The 19,041-nt window shown below is 38.9% G+C and overlaps 2 protein-coding genes and 1 long non-coding RNA gene across 3 annotated transcripts in view; 2 read left to right on the top strand and 1 right to left on the bottom strand.

The window, feature by feature from the left end:
* LOC146480884 (TATA box-binding protein-associated factor RNA polymerase I subunit A-like) overlaps nucleotides 1-19,041 on the top strand; it is a 32,769-nt gene that overhangs the window by 6,178 nt on the left and 7,550 nt on the right. The window lies entirely within an intron of this gene.
* The window catches only part of LOC146480885 (uncharacterized), a 42,101-nt gene continuing 23,966 nt past the window's right edge, over nucleotides 907-19,041 (bottom strand). The window contains exons 7-8 of the mRNA XM_085109227.1: nucleotides 9,342-9,347; nucleotides 907-3,758 (exon numbers count right to left, since the gene is read on the bottom strand). Of these exons, the coding sequence (XP_084965353.1) occupies nucleotides 907-3,758; nucleotides 9,342-9,347 (2,858 nt within the window). The remainder of the gene's footprint in view (nucleotides 3,759-9,341; nucleotides 9,348-19,041) is intronic.
* The window catches only part of LOC146480886 (uncharacterized), a 53,291-nt gene continuing 51,888 nt past the window's right edge, over nucleotides 17,639-19,041 (top strand). The window contains exon 1 of the long non-coding RNA XR_014864656.1: nucleotides 17,639-18,171. This is a non-coding gene — a long non-coding RNA (uncharacterized LOC146480886). The remainder of the gene's footprint in view (nucleotides 18,172-19,041) is intronic.

Raw genomic sequence — 19,041 nt, forward strand, 5'->3', positions numbered from 1 at the left:
TATTTGTGTTTACTTTGGTTTTGCTTAACTACACCCTGTGATTGGTAACCACCAAATTGGCATTAATTTCTCAACCAATAAGAAGCAAAACCATAACCAATTGTGCCTCGCTCGCATGCATTTTCCCGCGCTTGGCACCAGTTACATGTATAATTCTACTTTGAGTTCTGATTGGTTCATTACACTGTTTGTGTCTCTCATGATTGGCCAGGGTAACTACTCCGGTTTTGGTTTTACAATACTCAATTGCAAACCGTTCTATAAAAACTGAAGATAATTTTTTTATCTTTTGTTGTAAATTTGTATTTTTCAGTCCCAATATCAACATCCATAATCTCCTCACTGCTCCATTTATTCCTAACTGTAGAAGTTGGGAGAATTCGTTTGTGTTTTCTTTGGTGATATCCTTTATTGTGAAGAGTTTTACGTCTCACTTGTTTAGCTATTCAGTTTATCATGTTCCTGATTCAAAGGAATTTTGTCGATTTTCCAGCTTGTCCGTGTACTTGGTAAAACAGCTGCAACAACAACAAAAATACAATATCATTAAGATTCAACCTTTTAGAATTGTTTAACTTTGCAAAAAGTTGCTTTTTCCAATGCTGATTGCAATTCAATAGTAACAAATTGAATATCGCCAAGCTCTTTTTTATAAAATCTAAATTTAGCGCTGTTTTTAAAAGTTTATATTGTTACCGTGGTAACCTATAAAGTGGAGAAAACAATCATAATTTGTTCACCAATAAAAAGGCATTGCTGGATATCATTATTGTCGTATCAGCTACTACAGAGTAGTAGTTGTGATTGGTCAAAGTCTAAGTGTCGGAAAGTGGAGGAAACCGGTGTCAGGCACACTAAATGATACATCCGATCCTCAGTACAAGAAATGATACAATTCTACCAACCTTACTTTCCAAAATCAAATGTGACGTCGTCTCCAATCAGCATAAAAGGGGCCCACTGTTCCATGTCTGGGAAACCGTTAGCTCTCATCCACTTCATGGTTTGGTGAAGAGATTCACTGGCACTTTCCCCAGCAACAAGGTGTTTGTAGAAACGATTCATGAACTGCTCTGTTGCTTCATCCTGGATGGCCCACAGGGCAGCCAACACTGAGCGTGCACCAGACCCCAAGAATGCTCGAGCGATTCCAACAACTCCCTCAGATCTTATCTGTCCACGAGCACTGTGACAGCAACTTAGGACCACCAGTTTGGCTGTTAGTCGAATTTGTGAAATATCAGCCATCGTTAATAAGTAATCTTCTTCTGTTGGATAGTCATTTGTAGGAAATGAAGGGGCAAGAGCAATTTCTCCTCTTTCGGCATTACCATGAGCAGCAAAATGTATCAGACTCACTGATTGTATATTGTCAAGCACCTTCTGTTTAGTTGCGTTCTCTCCTATCAAAGGCTGAGTTCCCAGCAGTCGTCCAATCATTTCTACTTCCTTTCTTGCAAAGTCTAATCGAGATATCCACTGAAGACGTCCCTTGTGAGTCACATTACCAACCTGTGGATCACCCACAATTAGTGCACCACTCTGACTGTGATAATCTGCTGGACTATCTTGAAAGAGCTTCAGAGTGGTCAAAGAAGGGGCGATGCGGATCCTGAAAGTCTCAGATAAGGGCTTCTCATTCTCATCTTCTAACGCTGCAAATGGAACTTTGTACAAAACGCGATCAGGAACAACGATGATTTCAGGTCCGTCAAGTAAGTCAGCCACAGGAGCGATGATCATTTTGTAACACTGAGAAAGAGTTCGCGGTGCGCGATCCTGGTCTTCATCTTCTTCTACCAGGCGAGAAGGTGCTTGGCTGTCTTCCTGAGACAATTCTTGTGCCTTAAGGTCAATGTCCGAGGGAAACAATGTTCGATCTTCACATTGTTCTTCAGGTAAAATACGAAATCTTCTCAGGGTTTTGTCACCAAAAACCTCATCAACCATTATCACGGCTTCTTTGTTGCTGTAGTAGTCATTAACTTTTATATGTCGGAAAAGTATAGATTTGTTTGACTTCAGAATCCACAAAAATAAATTTGGACCGTGATAAGCTATGTACAAACAAACACAGTTACTTTCTTTCTTCAAGATCTTCTCAATACCAACCCATGAATGGGGTTCCATCGATATTTGTCGCTCAACAGAGTACTGAGCCGACATTAAGTCTGCTAGGGCTCTAGCTCGTCCAAGCTCCACAACGTTAATCGCATCGGTATGCTTCCCAGTCCAACAAAGCAATGTACTAAGCAACTGGTAAGGAGAATCGTGTTCGTCAAAAAAGAAGATCTTAAATTGGTCTTTATCTCGTAGAAAAACTCGCATTTCCTCGCACTTTTGAATGCTTTTCTCAAGATTTGCCACAACTTCAGGAATATTTTCTCCGCCCAACACCAGATAGGCAAATGCAAGTCCAAGGTGGCTAGAAAACTGCAGTTCAATGTCTCCAATCTTGTAACTCAGCTTATGTGCCTTTTCGTAGTATTCTTTAGCCTTTAAATATTCACCATGGTACGCAAACACCGTTCCCAGGTTTCCGAGTACCACTGCCTCATTATATTTGTGGCCAATTTCTTTGCTGATTTTAAGGCTTTTCTGTAGATATTCCTCAGCTTTGACATATTCACCGAGAGCCGCGGAGTGAAACACCTTTCCCAGGTTTCCGTAAGCTGCTGCTTCTCCATATTTGTTCCCAATTTCTTTGCTGATTTTAAGGGCTTTCTGTAGATATTCCTCAGCTTTGACGTATTCACCGAGAGATCGAAACACCATTCCCAGGTTTACGTGAGCCGCTGCTTCTTTATCTTTGTCGCCAATTTCTTTGCTGATTTTTAGGCCTTGCTGTAGATATTCCTCAGCTTCGACGTATTCACCGAGAGAGCGAAACACCCTTCCCAGGTTTACGTAAGCTGCTGCTTCTTTATCTTTGTCGCCAATTTCTTTGCTGATTTTAAGGCCTTGCTGTAGATATTCCTCAGCTTTGACGTATTCACCGAGAGAGTGAAACACCATTCCCAAGTTTCCGTAAGCTGCTGCTTCATTATATTTGTCGCCCATTTCTTTGCTGATTTTAAGGCCTTTCTCTAGATATTCCTCAGCTTTAACATATTCACCGGGAGATGTAAACACCGATCCCAGGTCTACGTGAGCTGCTGCTTCATTCTGTTTGTCGCCAATTTCTTTGCTGATTTTAAGGCCTTTCTGTAGATATTCCTTAGCTTTTCCATATTCACCGAGAGATTTAAACACCAATCCCAGGTTTCTGTGAGCTTTTGCTTCTCCATAGTTGTCGCCAATTTCTTTGCTGATTTTAATGGCTTTCTCTAGATATTCCTCAGCTTTGACATATTCACCGAGAGATTGAAACACCGATCCCAGGTTTACGTGAGCTGCTGCTTCATTCTGTTTGTCGCCAATTTCTTTGCTGATTTTAAGGCCTTTCTGTAGATATTCCTTAGCTTTGACATATTCACCGAGAGATTGAAACACCAATCCCAGGTTTCCGTGAGCTTGTGCTTCTCCATAGTTGTCGCCAATTTCTTTGCTGATTTTAAGGCCTTTCTCTAGATATTCCTCAGCTTTGACATATTCACTGAGAGATTGAAACACCGATCCCAGGTTTACGTGAGCTGCTGCTTCATTATGTTTGTCGCCAATTTCTTTACTGATTTTAAGGGCTTTCTGTAGATATTCCTCAGCTTTGACGTATTTACCGAGAGAGGCAAACACAGTTCCCAAGCCCACGTAACATGCTTCTTCTAATCCCCTTTCGGCAGTTGCCATTGCGACATTTAGTGCCTTTACGTAGAGCTCCTTTGCCATATCATATCTACGTTGTCTCATATACAAGTTCGCCATTTGAAAGCTTATTTCTCCTTCTGTGTTTGATTCACCCCAATCGTGAAGTAAAACCAGAAGCTTCTCACCGCATTCTATTGCACTTGTGTGATCATTGACAACGATGTAACCATTAAACATTTCATAATGAACGACAATGTAAACTGCTTTGAGCAATTCTTGTTTCTTTTCCAGGGTTTTGCTGCTGAGGAGAATCAGGGATTCCTTGAATAACCGAATGGCTTTTAGAATACGACCGGTTTTGAGAAGGGAGATTGCAACAACTATACTAATCTTGATGGCTTGTAGAAGATTTCCTATTTCATCCACGACAGTAGTTTCTGCAACCTATGAAATAATTTAAGTCAAATGAAATAGTGTATTCAAGTCTTTAAGTAAAAGTTACACTGAAAGTATAATAAGCATAACTGGTTCAAAAATATTCCCTTTTTCAAATAAGCTCTGTTTTTTTTTTTGAGACAAAGGGGAGTTATTTGCATTTGGGTATTGAATATTAATTATTGTCCTTATATTAAACTATTGTGGTATTAGTGTTTTGATACTAATAATAACTGTACGGTAGTTTTAGCTTAATTTTCTAGCAAGTCAAGATCGCAACGCTCTCGGTAGCACAGTTTTTCAGAATCTACTTCGCCCTGGTGTAGAACCGTTCTATTTCAATTTTTTTTAAGGGGGGGGGGGGGGGTTGGGAAAATCCCGAAACTAAAGTTGTGCGAAGCGTCTGCAGAACAAAAACTTGTTTACAGCGAAGCGAAGCAAACAAATATCTTGCAAACTAAGAAATAATCCATACAAAGCGTTTAGTAAAGAGAGGAAATTTAGGCGTAAAAATTGATCCTTCCTCAAATATTTCGCGTGACAGTTGTTTAAGTTGTTTCGTCTGTTACCTTAACTTTCAGAGCTTGAAATCTACGCAGAAAAAAACAGAACGTGACGCAAACCAAATGTTTGGAAGGAACATCGAATTACAATCGTAAAATTTCAGTTTTTAATTAATTGTAAACTAGTAATGAATAAATAGAAAGTGTTACAGATTTCATTTTAGTGAACAATAATTCTCGAAGGCTTTTTCCATGGTTGCAAACGACTGATAATGATTTTACGTAAAATTCGGGTATAATTAAAGGCAAACTCATAGATGACATTATTGATGACAGGAAAGATTTCACCGTGTTTAGTTATTAAAAATATTCGTTCTCGGTGTAATCAAAACATAATCAAGTAAGTGAGCACAACATTTAACACGGACTTTCCCTACAACAAATGCAAGCCAGACGGAGATTAATGAGCTAGTTTCAGGTTTACCCAGCAACAAAATTTAAGAAAAGAATTTGAGAGGTCGTTTACTGTTTTCCAATGTTGTTTTCGTGGCGTTTTCAAAAGTTATTTCTATACACTAACACACTGTGATCTGTTTGGATTCTGTAGTTGAATTCTTAATTAAGAGTTCCACTGCTGTTGCTGTTTGCTTTCCTAAAATCCTAGCTGATCTTATTCGCACTCAAAACGATCTTTTCTGTTCCTTGGAAAACGAAAGGAACTAATATTCGAATGCTACAAATGTCTGAGGGGACATTTCACCAAAGATATATAGCTCCGTTTTTCAAGGCCACCCAAAGTAAAATACTTCAAGAGTTATCTCTTGTGTTCGAAAATCGTTTTGTGTCCGTTTAAAAACATATCTGTGTGAGCTTATATAGAGAACAAAGCTGCAGAAAGATTTACGTAACTTAATTTTATTTCCCAAATTTACTAGTTTTTGTTGGTTTTACGAAAGTTCATCGTGTACATATATTTTTTCGTATTTTTAATGGCATATTCGCCCTTTTGAAGACGAAAGGAATTTATCTTATAGTGATATGAAATTTTGAGCGAACATTTTGCGAAGAAAATTGTGATTTTCTTTACGACGAAATCAGGATTTTTCGGGCGGCGGATTTAAAAGACCATGCGAACAGATAATTCCGAAAAAAATTGCTGGGTGTTCCTAATTTTTTCATCACGCTTAACTCCGAATTAATGAGGCGACTTAGGTTTTCCGAACAAATATTCATGACATATTCTTATTCAATCTAAACAGCTAAAATACCCCTCTGCTCATTTCTCAAAATAAAAGTCCATGTTTCTTCCACTGATTATCAGTATTTAATTCAGGAAAACCGATTACTATTTCATTCGGTTTTAGATATAATTTCAGTTTTCAAGAGATGACGTGGCTGCGTTTTCGTTAAAATGAAATTTGTGATTGTTTTGGCATCTGAAAATGACTAAGAGCAATGTTCTAATAACAATAATAATAATAATAATAATAATAATAATAATAATAGTAATAATAATAATAATAATAATAATAATAATAATAATAATAATAATAATAATAATAATAATAATAATAATAATGACAATGATGATGGTGTTCTAACAATAGGATAACTTTCCACTTCGGAAATTCACATTGTATTGAAATATTTCCGTTTCTATCCGTTCACGTCACTGGAATGGATTGTGAAAAACGTCTTTTCAAAATCAACTTTTGCAAAAAAAAAAAAAAATCAAAGGAATTTTTCAACTGACAGTGTTTGGAAATGCTCACAAAGCAATTGAACATAATTGACAGATAGCATTTAGTTGGAGTTTTGGTGGCAATGTTTGAGGGCAAACTCAAAATACCATACAATCTCTGCCTTTAGTAATTTTGTGCTCACATTTGGGTTATACAATAATTTTGATGTGCTCTTTCTGTTTCTAGTATCATTACTTTTTCAATATATCGTTTTTGGGGTCATAGGTCATGTGACTGCTTAGTGCAAAGGGCCTATTTGGTGAGATTTCCACATTAGCTCAAGGAGTTTCTTACAGAAGAAAGGTGATTTTGCTCTTATCCAAATATGTTAAGGTAAACACCATAAAATAAATAGTTGTTCTTTAGTCCCTAAACCTTAAGCATTTGTAGTTTGCTTTTATGGTTTACCACTGAGTGGTAAGTTGAACAGCTAAAGCTCATCTTTTTTTAGTTCAAAGGACATAAAAGTCCATGTTTAATTTCCTCCCTGATTATACGACTTTGATCAGTTACTAATTCGGGAAACAAGAGGTTACTATTTCATTCGATTTCGGGTATAATTTCAGTTTTCAAGAGATCACTCGATCGCGTTCTTTTTTTAACGAAAGTAGTGACGATTTTGCATCTAAAAATGTTCACTCTAGACAGTGTTTTCAATGTAATAATAGGATGTTCTCTTCGAAAATTTGCATTGATGTTGAAATATTTCTCTTTTTTATATCTCGCAGTTAGTACGCGCGGTGTGATTGGTCAATTTTTCGGGCCGTATTTCACTGCATGGCGCGCTAAATTTGAAAGTTTCCTTTCCCGCGCGCCCGATTAACCTCAGAGATATACAGTTGACTTCCGATAACTCGAACCTTCAAGGGAAATTGAAAAAGGTTCGAGTTACTGGGAGTTCGAGTTATCGAGGGTAAAAATATATAGAAAATGACCTGAAAGGAAAGGAAAATTGGTTTGAGTTAGCGCGAGGTTCGAATTAGCGAGGGTTCGAGTTATCGGGAGTCGACTGTAATAGATATCTTACTAACTTCGTTTCCTCGGTCCGTACTACAAGTTAAGGATCCTCGTTTTTTCTCGTTGATTTATGGCGCGCACGTTTCGCGCGTGGGTCGTAAATCAACGGGAAGAAAGTCGATCCGTAACTTACAGTATGGACCTCGAACTCGGTTAATAAGAGGTATTGCTATCTGGTCATGTGACCGGAATGGAGTCTTCCAAAATGTATGAAAAACATCTTTTCAAACCCATCTTTTGCAAACATACCGTGTAGCACGAAAATTTTGCGGGAGTTTTATTTTGCGGATTGGCGAGTTTTTGTGGTTTGCGGGAACAAATTTTTGCGGCTCGAGATGACTGAAATTTTTCCTGGGAACTAATTTTTGCGATGCTCTGTTCAAGCAGCAGAACATTTAAGTGGAAGAAACCTTAATACTTTTAACTTTTATTGTACGGTATGTTGAGTCACAGTTCACTCTACTTACATATTAGAGATATATCACTGTAATGCCTTACTGCGTAAAGGGACTGAACAACAACGAAACAAAAAAAAAAGCCGACCTGGCCTACTATGCACAACAGAACACTATATTATTTTATAAGAAAACAGTATGAATGTTTGAATTACCCGTAGCTGAAACCTTTCTAGGCATACAGAGGGGCTTTCGAGTAAAAGATGTAGCAAGTATACAACTTTGAAATCTAACTGGGAGCGGCCTGCTAAAATGCAAAACTTTGCCCTACTGTGGCGCAATGAGGAAGACTCAGTCAATGATAATAGCACTCCTGACTCACTCCTGCTCAGTTGAAGTTTCAAGAGTTAAAATAACCTCTGTGCAGGCCGCCGAAGAAGCGCCACTAGAGCATGGTTGGTCTGTTTAAGTCCAATGTATATCGCCCCAGTGGTTCAGATCTATTAAAAGTGGAGTTTTAATTTGACTGAAGGGAGTTAATTTTTGCGGCGTTTTATTTTGCGGGTGTTTTTTTCTGCGGGAACTAATTTTTGCGGATCGAGGTCAATCCGCAAAATCCGCAAAAATTAGAACCCGCAAAATTTTCATGCTACACGGTACATCAACTGAATGTTTGAAATGTCTTTGGTATTTTTCACAAATCAATTGAGCATAATCGACGGACACATAGTAAGCAAAATAACATTAAGCAGGACTTTTGGTCACAGTGTTAGAAGGCAAAGTCAAACTGCGATTAAAATCTCCCCCTTTCATGATTTTGCGTTCGAATTTGGGCTATATATACAAAATTTTTGACACGCTCTCTCTGTTTCTAGTATCATCACCTTTCCAATGTATCGTTTTGGGGGTCATGGGCCATGTGACTTCTTAGTGCAAGGGGCCTTTTTGGTATTTCTCACGGACGTAAGGTGTTATAGATCTTATCTTAAGATGTTAAGATAAAGCACCATGAAATAAACTGAGCTGTACTTAAGTCCTGAAACCTTTTGCATCATAGAGCACAGTGCTTAAATACTGCGGGATTTTCATTGCGTTACAATACAAGACAACGGAACCAGTTTGTCTTCAGGGATCGCAAAATACTTTTACTACTTTTTTAAATACTTTTTATATGTTCTACAGGTTTGTTTCTTTAGCATCAAGGGAGGCTTGCTAATATAGAACGGAAACTGTTTAGTCAGGCGACTGTGATCGTCCATATTTTTGAAAATCTGTAACATTTGATCAGAACTGCCAATTTCTTTTTACAACATTTAAGCGTCCTGATTGTTTAAATTTTCTCAATTATTAATACAAGAATATATAGAGAGGATGATGTACCTTCAGCTTTTTTTCATCCCCATTTTGTCGGTTACCGGTCATACAAAAGAGAAACATAGAAATTGTGCTGAGAAGGAAACAACGTGCCTACTAGTAAACCAAACGGTCGAATTTGTGTAAGTCACCGCCTTGTTAGAATTGCCGTTTTTCTTCTAAATTTTTATTTAAGCCATACAGCCACCATACAAAACTAGGTGTTAAGGTTGTACTCACCTCAGACTCTTGATGGTTTTCCATGGTTGTTGTTGAAGACGAATGAGTAATTGATTTGCTTCGAGTGCGACTCGCGTTGAAAACTGATAATTCAAAACTCGGAAATTCTCCGTCAACGTAAGAATTATAAAAATTAACTGATGTTTTGCTTCGAAAGCGCAAGATAAACTAGGTATCAGTTTCGGGTATAATCTACGACGTCATGCGTCGAAAATATATTGTACCAAGAGCCTATTACGATCCACGGTTGGCAACCAAGGGCGTTGGCTGGCTTTAATCGAGAAACAGAAAAGTTGTTTTCGACTGAATCTTGCTGCCTGATAATCTAAAACCAAGACCTGACCTTTTCAGGCCGTTTGGGCACACAACTCCCCCAGCCTATGGGCCAACATTTTTATAAACTTTAAGGGTTATTCAGCTGCGCGCTTGTCAGAAAATTTCCATCTACAATAGCTCATTGAATTAGATAACCGGTTTTAATTCCATAGTGTAAAATTCTTTCCTAGATCAAGCTTTGTTTTGTTGGTGGGATGTGGGTGGGGGCTGGTGGTTGGGTGTGAGTTAGGGTTATCTACTGGTTTGCTGAAAATAAACCTACTTCATGTTAGCAAGTTATTTAGCAACGAACAATTCACTAAATTTAAATTTCTGTAGTTTTATTTTGCTTACTAAAAAAACACAATTGACTCAATAAAAGACAAATAAAGGTAAAAAAAATAGTAACTTCCATCTTCCAAAACCGTCGCAAAGTTTGCAAAGTTTGTGTTTTGGGTCTTTGTTTCTTTGTTCGTTTCGGTCGCTCGAAATCAAGTGAGAATTAGTGATAACTATAAATGTTTGTTTAAATGAAGAAGTATGAAATTGTGCGGAACAAAACCGGAAACTTCATCCGAATTTTTTTCGTCCGAAGTTTCATGTCCGAGAGAAAATGTTCCGAGAATTTATTTGTTTACTAATGCATGCTATAGTCACGTAGAAACTGAACGGTTTGACTTACCAATTAGAGAAAGCCAGTTGTTAATTAACCTACTTTTCCCCTCATTGAAGATGCATCATAGTTTAAAAGAATGCGAGAGTAAAAAAAAATTGGCAAAATTTTTTGAGGAGAATTTTAAAAATATAATAATTAATACTAAAAATAATTGCAAGAGCCAAGTCATTAAAATTTGGATTTATCGCACTCTGTTGTCTAACATGGTCTAATTACGTATTAATCTCTGTATTTTTAGCCTGTATCCCAAAGCTCACTCCTTTCAGAGGTAGCCGAAGGTCCAGCCAAATATCGGCGGGGTTGTGTTACAAGGGTTCGAATCATGGTGATCGTGGAGGCAGCCTGGCCGAGTGCTTAGGGCGCCGGACTGGAAATCCGGAGGTCCCGGGTTCAAGTCCCGCTCTGACCGCTAGCTGGAGTTGTTTCTCGGTAGCCCCGAGTTCAACTCCATCGCTGCGCCGCGCTTGTAAATAGCCAGCTGGTCTGCCTCCTGTCATTTGCCCCGGGGGGGGGGGGGTACTCCAATAACCCTATTTAAGGATGAGACAAACGTATTTAATCTATTTAAAGCCCTTTATTACGGAGGGAACCGCATTTTACACCTTTTTCACTACAAATGAACACAGATCCATACGACATCACACCACGTGCTCATCTTCAAATCTCTTATACATGATACAGTGCTCCAGATGCCAGGTACAATACATAGGAGAAACTAAACGACATCTAAGCGACAGATTTGGCGAACACAGACGCGCAATCGAAAAAGCCCTTCAACAACGTCACATTGATTAACCTACCGCCGTTTCAGATCACTTTAGTCTTCCTGGCCATTCAATCAACAACATAGAACTCATTCCTCTAGAACTCATTAACTCCAACAGAGACGGCATTCGGAAAGCTAGGGAAGCATTTCTGATCTCCAAGGGCAAGACTCTTGAACCTTATGGAATGAACAGACGCGATGAGACTTGATCTATCTACCGTACACGTTTCAGCTTTCTTTGTTTAACAACCAATCACATCTCAACTTTTCATTTGTATCGTCTTTAAATATTGTAACCATTTATTTCCATTTTTACTTAGCTTTTTGCCGCCCCTGGAGAAGGTTAGCATTGTCTAACCAAAATATTGGGCAATAAAATTATTTTAGCTGTCCGATCAGCCTTGCATTTAATTTTACGTTTTATTCAACATTGCTGATCCTGATCTACACAAAGATCCGGCTACACTTTGCTGCTGTTTGTACAAGTGGTCCCTGCACTATTCAAGAGTTACCTTAAAGCCCAAACCCGAACAATGACACCCTATTCAAGGGAAAAACAAAAACTAAGAATTTAATGTCGTGAACGGCTTTATTTCGTTCCTGTAACATCGGAAGTTAAGCATCAAGCATAGAATACTGGAGTAAGCCTAGTTTAATAATATGCCATCATAACCATGGAACATCTTTCAGAGAAGTCTGGTCACTATTGTGACAGTGTTATGCTGATACAACTTAGGTACCCTTTCTAACGATCACGCCGGGAACACGTCCAAAAATGATACCCTATTTAAGGATGGAGACTCTCAAAAACCATACCCTATCGGGCGGCACATACCAGGAGCCATAATCCTGATTATGGCTCCTGTGCTTAATTATCTCTAAGAAAAATGCGTGGTTACCCCCAATTTTCTTTTTGGATTTCAATAGCCCTTGCTGAGATCTGCGTTTTCCGCATAGTCATAAATCGTGCAAAAATACTTCGGTATCAGATGGCACAGTCCTTAAATCAACTCAGGTGATAAAACCAAACATTGATTTCCACTTCCCTACCGACGCAGCAGCACAATTTGTTTATAACCTATTTAATTATTTAGATTGATAGCTTTCTTGTGCTTTTATTTCAGTTCTCAATGGTAATGCAGTATGATTACAGACACACTGCGACAGCTCTCATGCGAGGAAGCCAGGAATTGGAGGAACAGATGGTCACACTGAAACATAAGCTACATATTAACTTTGGTCAAGTGCAATCACAGTCTTAGTTATTGAATTCTCCTTTTTCACGGTAACGTTAAATTTTGATGTAGACCAGATAGCGATGATCTGGCCAAATTTGACAGTCTTGTCTTTTAAAAGAGCGAAGATATAGTTCGGTTGAGTGTGTGAGAATTTGTCAGAAGTCTGTGCGGTGACGGGCAATTTGTACCCTTTTCCACACCCTAACCCTACCCCTAACCCTAATTTAAGGTTCTCTTACCTACATCAAAATTATGCATCACCGTGATAAAGGTTCTAACCTTTATCATTAAAATGCTGGTTGATTTGCCCACCTAGGGTCATACGCTCAAGGCTCCGGCGCTCTGGTTCCCGCCATCAATGTGGCAAGAACATTCATGTCTCGAATCTACACGAGTTAACTTTTAGCGTATAGGAGAGCTACACTGTAGTAGTTATGGTGCGGGCGAGGAGTGTTGCCAATGTGCGAGCCAGCGAGCCAGCGAGCCAGCGAGCCAGCGAGCCAGCGAGCCAGCGAGCCAAACGTGCGAGCCATGCGAGCCATGCGACCCAAACGTGCGAGGCATGAACAAAGAAAGCGTGGCTTGCGAGGCATGAACAACCCCCAACATAAATGCTAACCGTTAAGCTAACCGGGGAGCTATTTAAGCTAACCTGAGTGCTATTTAGGCTAACCGGAGTGTTTTTTAGGCTAACCTGAGTGCCTCGCACGTCTGCCTCGCATGGCTCGCTGGCTCGCAGATTGTCAAGACCCGCGGGCGAGTTTGTCTGAGGCAAATGTACGTAGAAAGGCTAGCAAATAGGTGGTTTTCACCTCACACATCGTCACGCAAGGGAAAAACTAAAATCCTCAACCATTCAATAGATTAAGGGTACTTCCTGGGTTCGATAGGGTAAAAAAGGGAAAAAACATTTTTTTCGACCAAATAGAATTTGGGGATTTTATCTAACATTTACTGAAAAAAAAATTGAAAAATATTAAAAAGCGCGCGAGATATTTTGGAAAACGTATTTCCATCTAAAAGTAAATAAATAAAAAAGGTGTCATAATCTTCTTAGTGCGAGACGCCCAAGAGGAATCTTCGCGGCAAACGCTTCATCCGGGAGCTCTTATTTCAGAAATAGGCAGGCGTATTTTACTTATTTTGTTTACATCTCGCCTGCAGAAAATTTCTCACTTCGAATTTTCTATTCTTTGCCGGCGCTTCCCACATGGAAAAGTCATCAAAAAACGAAAAGAGCCTGTGGATAAAATCCCGGAAGATGCCAGGGCCTAAGAAAAAGGGAAAGATAGGTTTCAGCGAAGATCGAAAACGTGATCTTGCAGAGAGCAACAAAGGCTCTTGGTTCGACCAAGAAACTCTAGTCGACGTTGAAGGTTCTGTCGAACGTGATCACGAAGAACTGGAGCAGCGGCCTTCAATTTAATCCACTGTTATTGGATCAAGTACACAGAGGTCGATTGCCGTGCAAAAGTCCTGCAGCCGTAACTTTGCAAGCGTCCTGTGAAAATATCAAATATCATATTCTACATCCTTTGGGCCGATTTCTTTCTTCTGCAGCGAGATAAAATTGGAATAAAATCAGCAAGAATTAGACCGATGAAATAGAACTCAACAGAAGCGTATCAGCCCACGTGTAATACTGGAGATAGCGCGTTCTGCGTGGCCCTTTCTCTCGCTTTTTGCTCCGCTCCACGCTATCTTGAATATTTCTTACGAAAAAATCACCATCGTACCTAAATAACAGTAAAAATGCGATTTTCTTTCATTATACATTTCCTTTGATACGAAATGAATAATCGCTGTAGCTTGAAGCGTAAATTACATTACACGCAATCAAAACGAACAACCAACCCAATAGATTTCATCTCTGTTATCAGTGCACAGTTTGGCAAACTCTCCGCTGACGCGCCTCTGGTTTCGTTAGCCTTGGTTTTTCCCCGTTTTCCTGGTTGATTTTTACGTTTTCCTTTCGCCACTTTCCCCATCTCGCTCGATCACAACAGCGGAGTTAGACTTTCTCAAAGCTTCTCATTGAATGGACCTGAGCTCTCGCTCGCTCGAGCTCTGACGATCGCGCTTCGCGCTCTCTAAGCTCGACTTGTAAGCAAGTCTACAGCGGAGTCTAAAAGGTCGGCATTAGATAACATAGGGTGAAGCGGTCCCGACTGATCGGAATTTTCCGATCGTCCTTGTGACGTCATCGTCCGACTGCTTTCACGAAATAAACAAATATGGCGCTGAAGTGCTTTATTATCCTTTGCATTGTGTGATAAATTTGCCGGCGGCCAGCTCTGTTGGGACAACTATTCCTCAGTTTACACACTGAAGGACTGACAAAGCAGATTTTTTTCGAGGAGTGGATGAATGTTTACATGCCTTTACCATTTTATCTTTGCCCACCGCTTCACTCGATGTTACTTCTTTGTACTGTTGCAGAGGACACTACATAACATAGGGTGAGGAGGATCCGAGCCCAACTGGATCCAGTCTTCGTTTGGAAAAGTATTCCTCATTAATTATTTGACTCAAAAGCAGTTCTTTCGATGAATACATGAACATATGCTGTTATATGAATTTTCAACACCTGATGAAACTGTTTACATCTTTCACGAAAGTACTGTTTAATACTTCTTTGTACTGTTTTTGCACTACATAATAGGGTGAGGGTGACGTGTAGTGGCATTTGCAGAAATGAATCATAAACAACAAGTGATTTTTCGTTGCAGGTCAAATAAAGCGCGATAATGTCAAACACAACGCGTGCGCTTTTTTTGTGTTCTTTGACCGATATTTGGGAAGAGAAGCAATAACTCCCTTCTTCCGCTGAACTGCCTATATTAGCGGGAACCCGGGAAAATCTGGCGGGAGATTTGAGTTGTAATTTACCTTTGCGTAGCTCGCGTCTTGATAATGGAAGAAAATTATGATGACTTTGCTCCTTGCGAACAAATCTGCTACGTTTCTTCTATGGATCAGGTCGCAAAGCTAATAATTTTCAAGTTTTGAAACGAAAAATACTGTAAAGTTTTCCTGTTACAAGGGTACTGGTAACTTTGGAAATCATGGTGAGTTAATATTTATTAATTTTTTGTTAACTTTTGCCCCCATAATACAGTTCTGCTGAGTACTGTCAATTGCTGCAAATGTGGGGATCTAACCTTTGGAATAATAATAATTAAAAAAGAAAATCAATGGATTTAGAATCCACAGGATGACACTGAGACACTTCTTACAACAATAACAACACAATCCTTCCTTTAACTTAACATGTTGTGATCCTTTTTTTGAATTATGGAGTTCCTCACATACACAAAACTTCAATTAGAAGGAAACGTGTTAGTGAAAATTAGGAACTTCACTCTGGACAGTGCTCTTTTGTTATTTAGAATGTTTGGTGACTTTACAAATTCAACCCCACGAGAATGCCCCTTACAAGAAATCTACCCCAGCCCCCTCGCCCCCTTCCCATTGCCATGCCCTGGAGAGGATGATGAAAGGATCAAATGGTTGAAAAAAAAAGGGGAAAACTTCTGATTAGGTTTACTCAAATTGTTAATGTGGTTGGATTATTTCAGAAGTCTGGATACAACAATTGCATAGTTGTAAATGCAAATGTCACCATAGATGCTATTTGTTGCTGGGTACACACCAGAGACATAACTCCTATAAAATTGCAGTTTGTAGTCTTTCATGATCACATGCATGCCCTTTCTGGTCTTAGTATCATGTCCGAAATTCAAACAATTTTTTTTTAAATAAAAACAGGCACCAATATAGAGACATCAATGCTTGCAATGTGGTCGATTGATTTTCAAACTATAACACTGTGCCTACAGATTACAGGAAAGGAAATCACAGACTTTATTTTATTTCCCATGATTAAAGATAGCAAAATATTGTCCAATATAGTTACTTTTAACATTACAACAGGGAGGAGGACTAAAGCATTTACCTTTCGGGCTTTTACAAAGAAGCTAGTCCTCCCATTAAAAAAATATAAATAAATATATTTTTATACACTTCAACATAGGTTGTTGAAAATTCATGTATTCATCGAAAGAACTGCTTTTGAGTCAAATAATTAATGAGGAATACTTTTCCAAACGAAGACTGGATCCAGTTGGGCTCGGATCCTCCTCACCCTATGTTATGTAGTGTCCTCTGCAACAGTACAAAGAAGTAACATCGAGTGAAGCGGTGGGCAAAGATAAAATGGTAAAGGCATGTAAACATTCATCCACTCCTCGAAAAAAATCTGCTTTGTCAGTCCTTCAGTGTGTAAACTGAGGAATAGTTGTCCCAACAGAGCTGGCCGCCGGCAAATTTATCACACAATGCAAAGGATAATAAAGCACTTCAGCGCCATATTTGTTTATTTCGTGAAAGCAGTCGGACGATGACGTCACAAGGACGATCGGAAAATTCCGATCAGTCGGGACCGCTTCACCCTATGTTATCTAATGCCGACCAGTCTAAAACGTGTCTGCAACGCGATACTTTTTCCGCGAAATTCTGTGCTATTGTTGTTGACGCCATGGGGTCCTGTTGCTCGATTGGCTCGCCACCTAATGAGGTGTCATAATCTCCTGTGGAGGCTTGTTTTTCTTGCAAACCTTTATCGAGCGAAAACTCGCACTTGAATTTTGGCAGAGTGTGTCGACTTTGAACGAATTAATAGGGTATGTAGTTTTGACGGATTGTCGTGAAATTTGGCCAGAAGATTCGAGGAATAATGACAAACAAAAAGGTGTCAGGGAATTTTGATTTTCAAAATATTTTTCCCGTGGCAACTGTTTACGCAACACGACTCAAATATTTTTTGCTACTCAAACTTTAGACGTGGATATCTAAATAACCAATCAGAATTTCGAAAAAGCCTGACACCTTTTTGTTGATTGATGCCTTGTGAATAACACTGTGCAGCGATTTCGTTCTTCGCGCGGCGTTCGATAACCGATTAATTCAATGGAACGACCATCGGTGGATTCGAGGTTCTACTGGCTCCTGGCACTTAAAAAAGGAAAAGATCGCTCAATTATATTTTTTATAGAAAACTACATTTATTAAGCTTTATAATGATATATAGTTTGTTAGAGGTTTATTAAAACTTGCGCGCGTACGAATTTTTTTCCAAAGGACACCCGCGAACCCAGGAAGTATCCTTAAGTCAAGAAATTGATATGTTGTAGAAGAGCCACAGGGCCACAGGGCTGTGCGATATCTCCTAATCAAGTTATTCGAGAAAATGTACCACGGAAAATTACAGAGTTTAGTATGGGACGCCATGTTGGTGCCCCGTCTGATGGGCACCAACATGGCGGCCGGAAACCAGCAAAAACATCTGGAGTTTACCTTGGCTATTTCAAAGCCTTTCTTCTCTCTGCTGAACTTTCACACATTGACATTAACGCTTCTATTACATGTTAGCTTATCAGACCTAAAAAAAACACGAGACGGATCGATGTTTTCATGTACGTGACGTGTTTAGAGCAGCAATCCTTCTGTCACGCACGGCGCAAAAATCTAAAATTCAAACTGCTCTATTTTCAAAACAAAGAATGCTATCCCGCTGAAAACATGCAAGCCGATGGAAATTTAGATTTTCTTATATGTGATGAAGATAAAAACCCAAAATTGTGTTTAGTTATGAATTTCAGTTTTTTATGACGTCATGTGAAAACCAAGAATAATTTATTATGAAGAGGGAAATAGCAGTGAAAAACTATCTGGATTTAATAGGAGAGGTTATTCATCGACCCCAGCTGTGGGTATTTTAAACAGGATCTTCTATAATTCACAAGAAGCAACAAGTTTTACAGCGGTTACCAATAACACGTGACCTACCGTCTTCAAAAGAGTCGGATAAAGTTACGTTTTGGTGGACGTCAATCAAAGAAAAGCCGTTGAAATTATTTTGAATTCTGACAAAATTTTAAGGTAACCCGGCAAGAAACTGAGAATTTTACCTCGCTGAGAGAAGGTAAACTTTATTTAAATTGAAGTCCGAGCCAGATCAAGGTAGAATAAAAGGTATTTTCAATTAAAAATTTTAATTTTCACTGCACGTGATAATTTGCTCACTTTCACGTATCGCTGATTTTGCAAAATTATTACGGGTAGCGATTTAAAAGGTTCAAATAAAAAATACGGCTTCATCTAAACAATGCCCACTGAGATAAACTGGCTTGGAAATCAACTTTCATAAAGTTTACCATCTGTCAGCGAATAAAACTGCCAATTTCTTGGCTTTTCTATGGTTGACGTCCATCAAAACCCAACTTTATCGGAGTATTTTGAAGGCGATAGGTCACGTGTTATTAGTAACCGCTGTAACTAAGGAACAAACAAACGTAGCTAAATATTATGTGTTAACAAAAATTATGTGTTTGTATCCTCAAGCATGAGGGCAGGATAGATTGCAAAATAAAAAGAAATAAAAATATTGTTAGTAAGTGCAACAGATAACCAGAATCTATTGCAAACTAGACTACAACTGGGACACACGAGATCATCAAAGCACAGATTTACAGGTGAAAATTCTGCATCTGATTCTAATTAAAGGGACGTTGTCATGGCGATTTTGCTGTATTTTGGTCAAAACTGCTCAACTATTT

Source organism: Pavona decussata, unplaced genomic scaffold (assembly GCF_977016875.1).
Source record: "Pavona decussata unplaced genomic scaffold, jaPavDecu1.1 SCAFFOLD_52, whole genome shotgun sequence".
Classification (NCBI taxonomy): domain Eukaryota; kingdom Metazoa; phylum Cnidaria; class Anthozoa; order Scleractinia; family Agariciidae; genus Pavona; species Pavona decussata.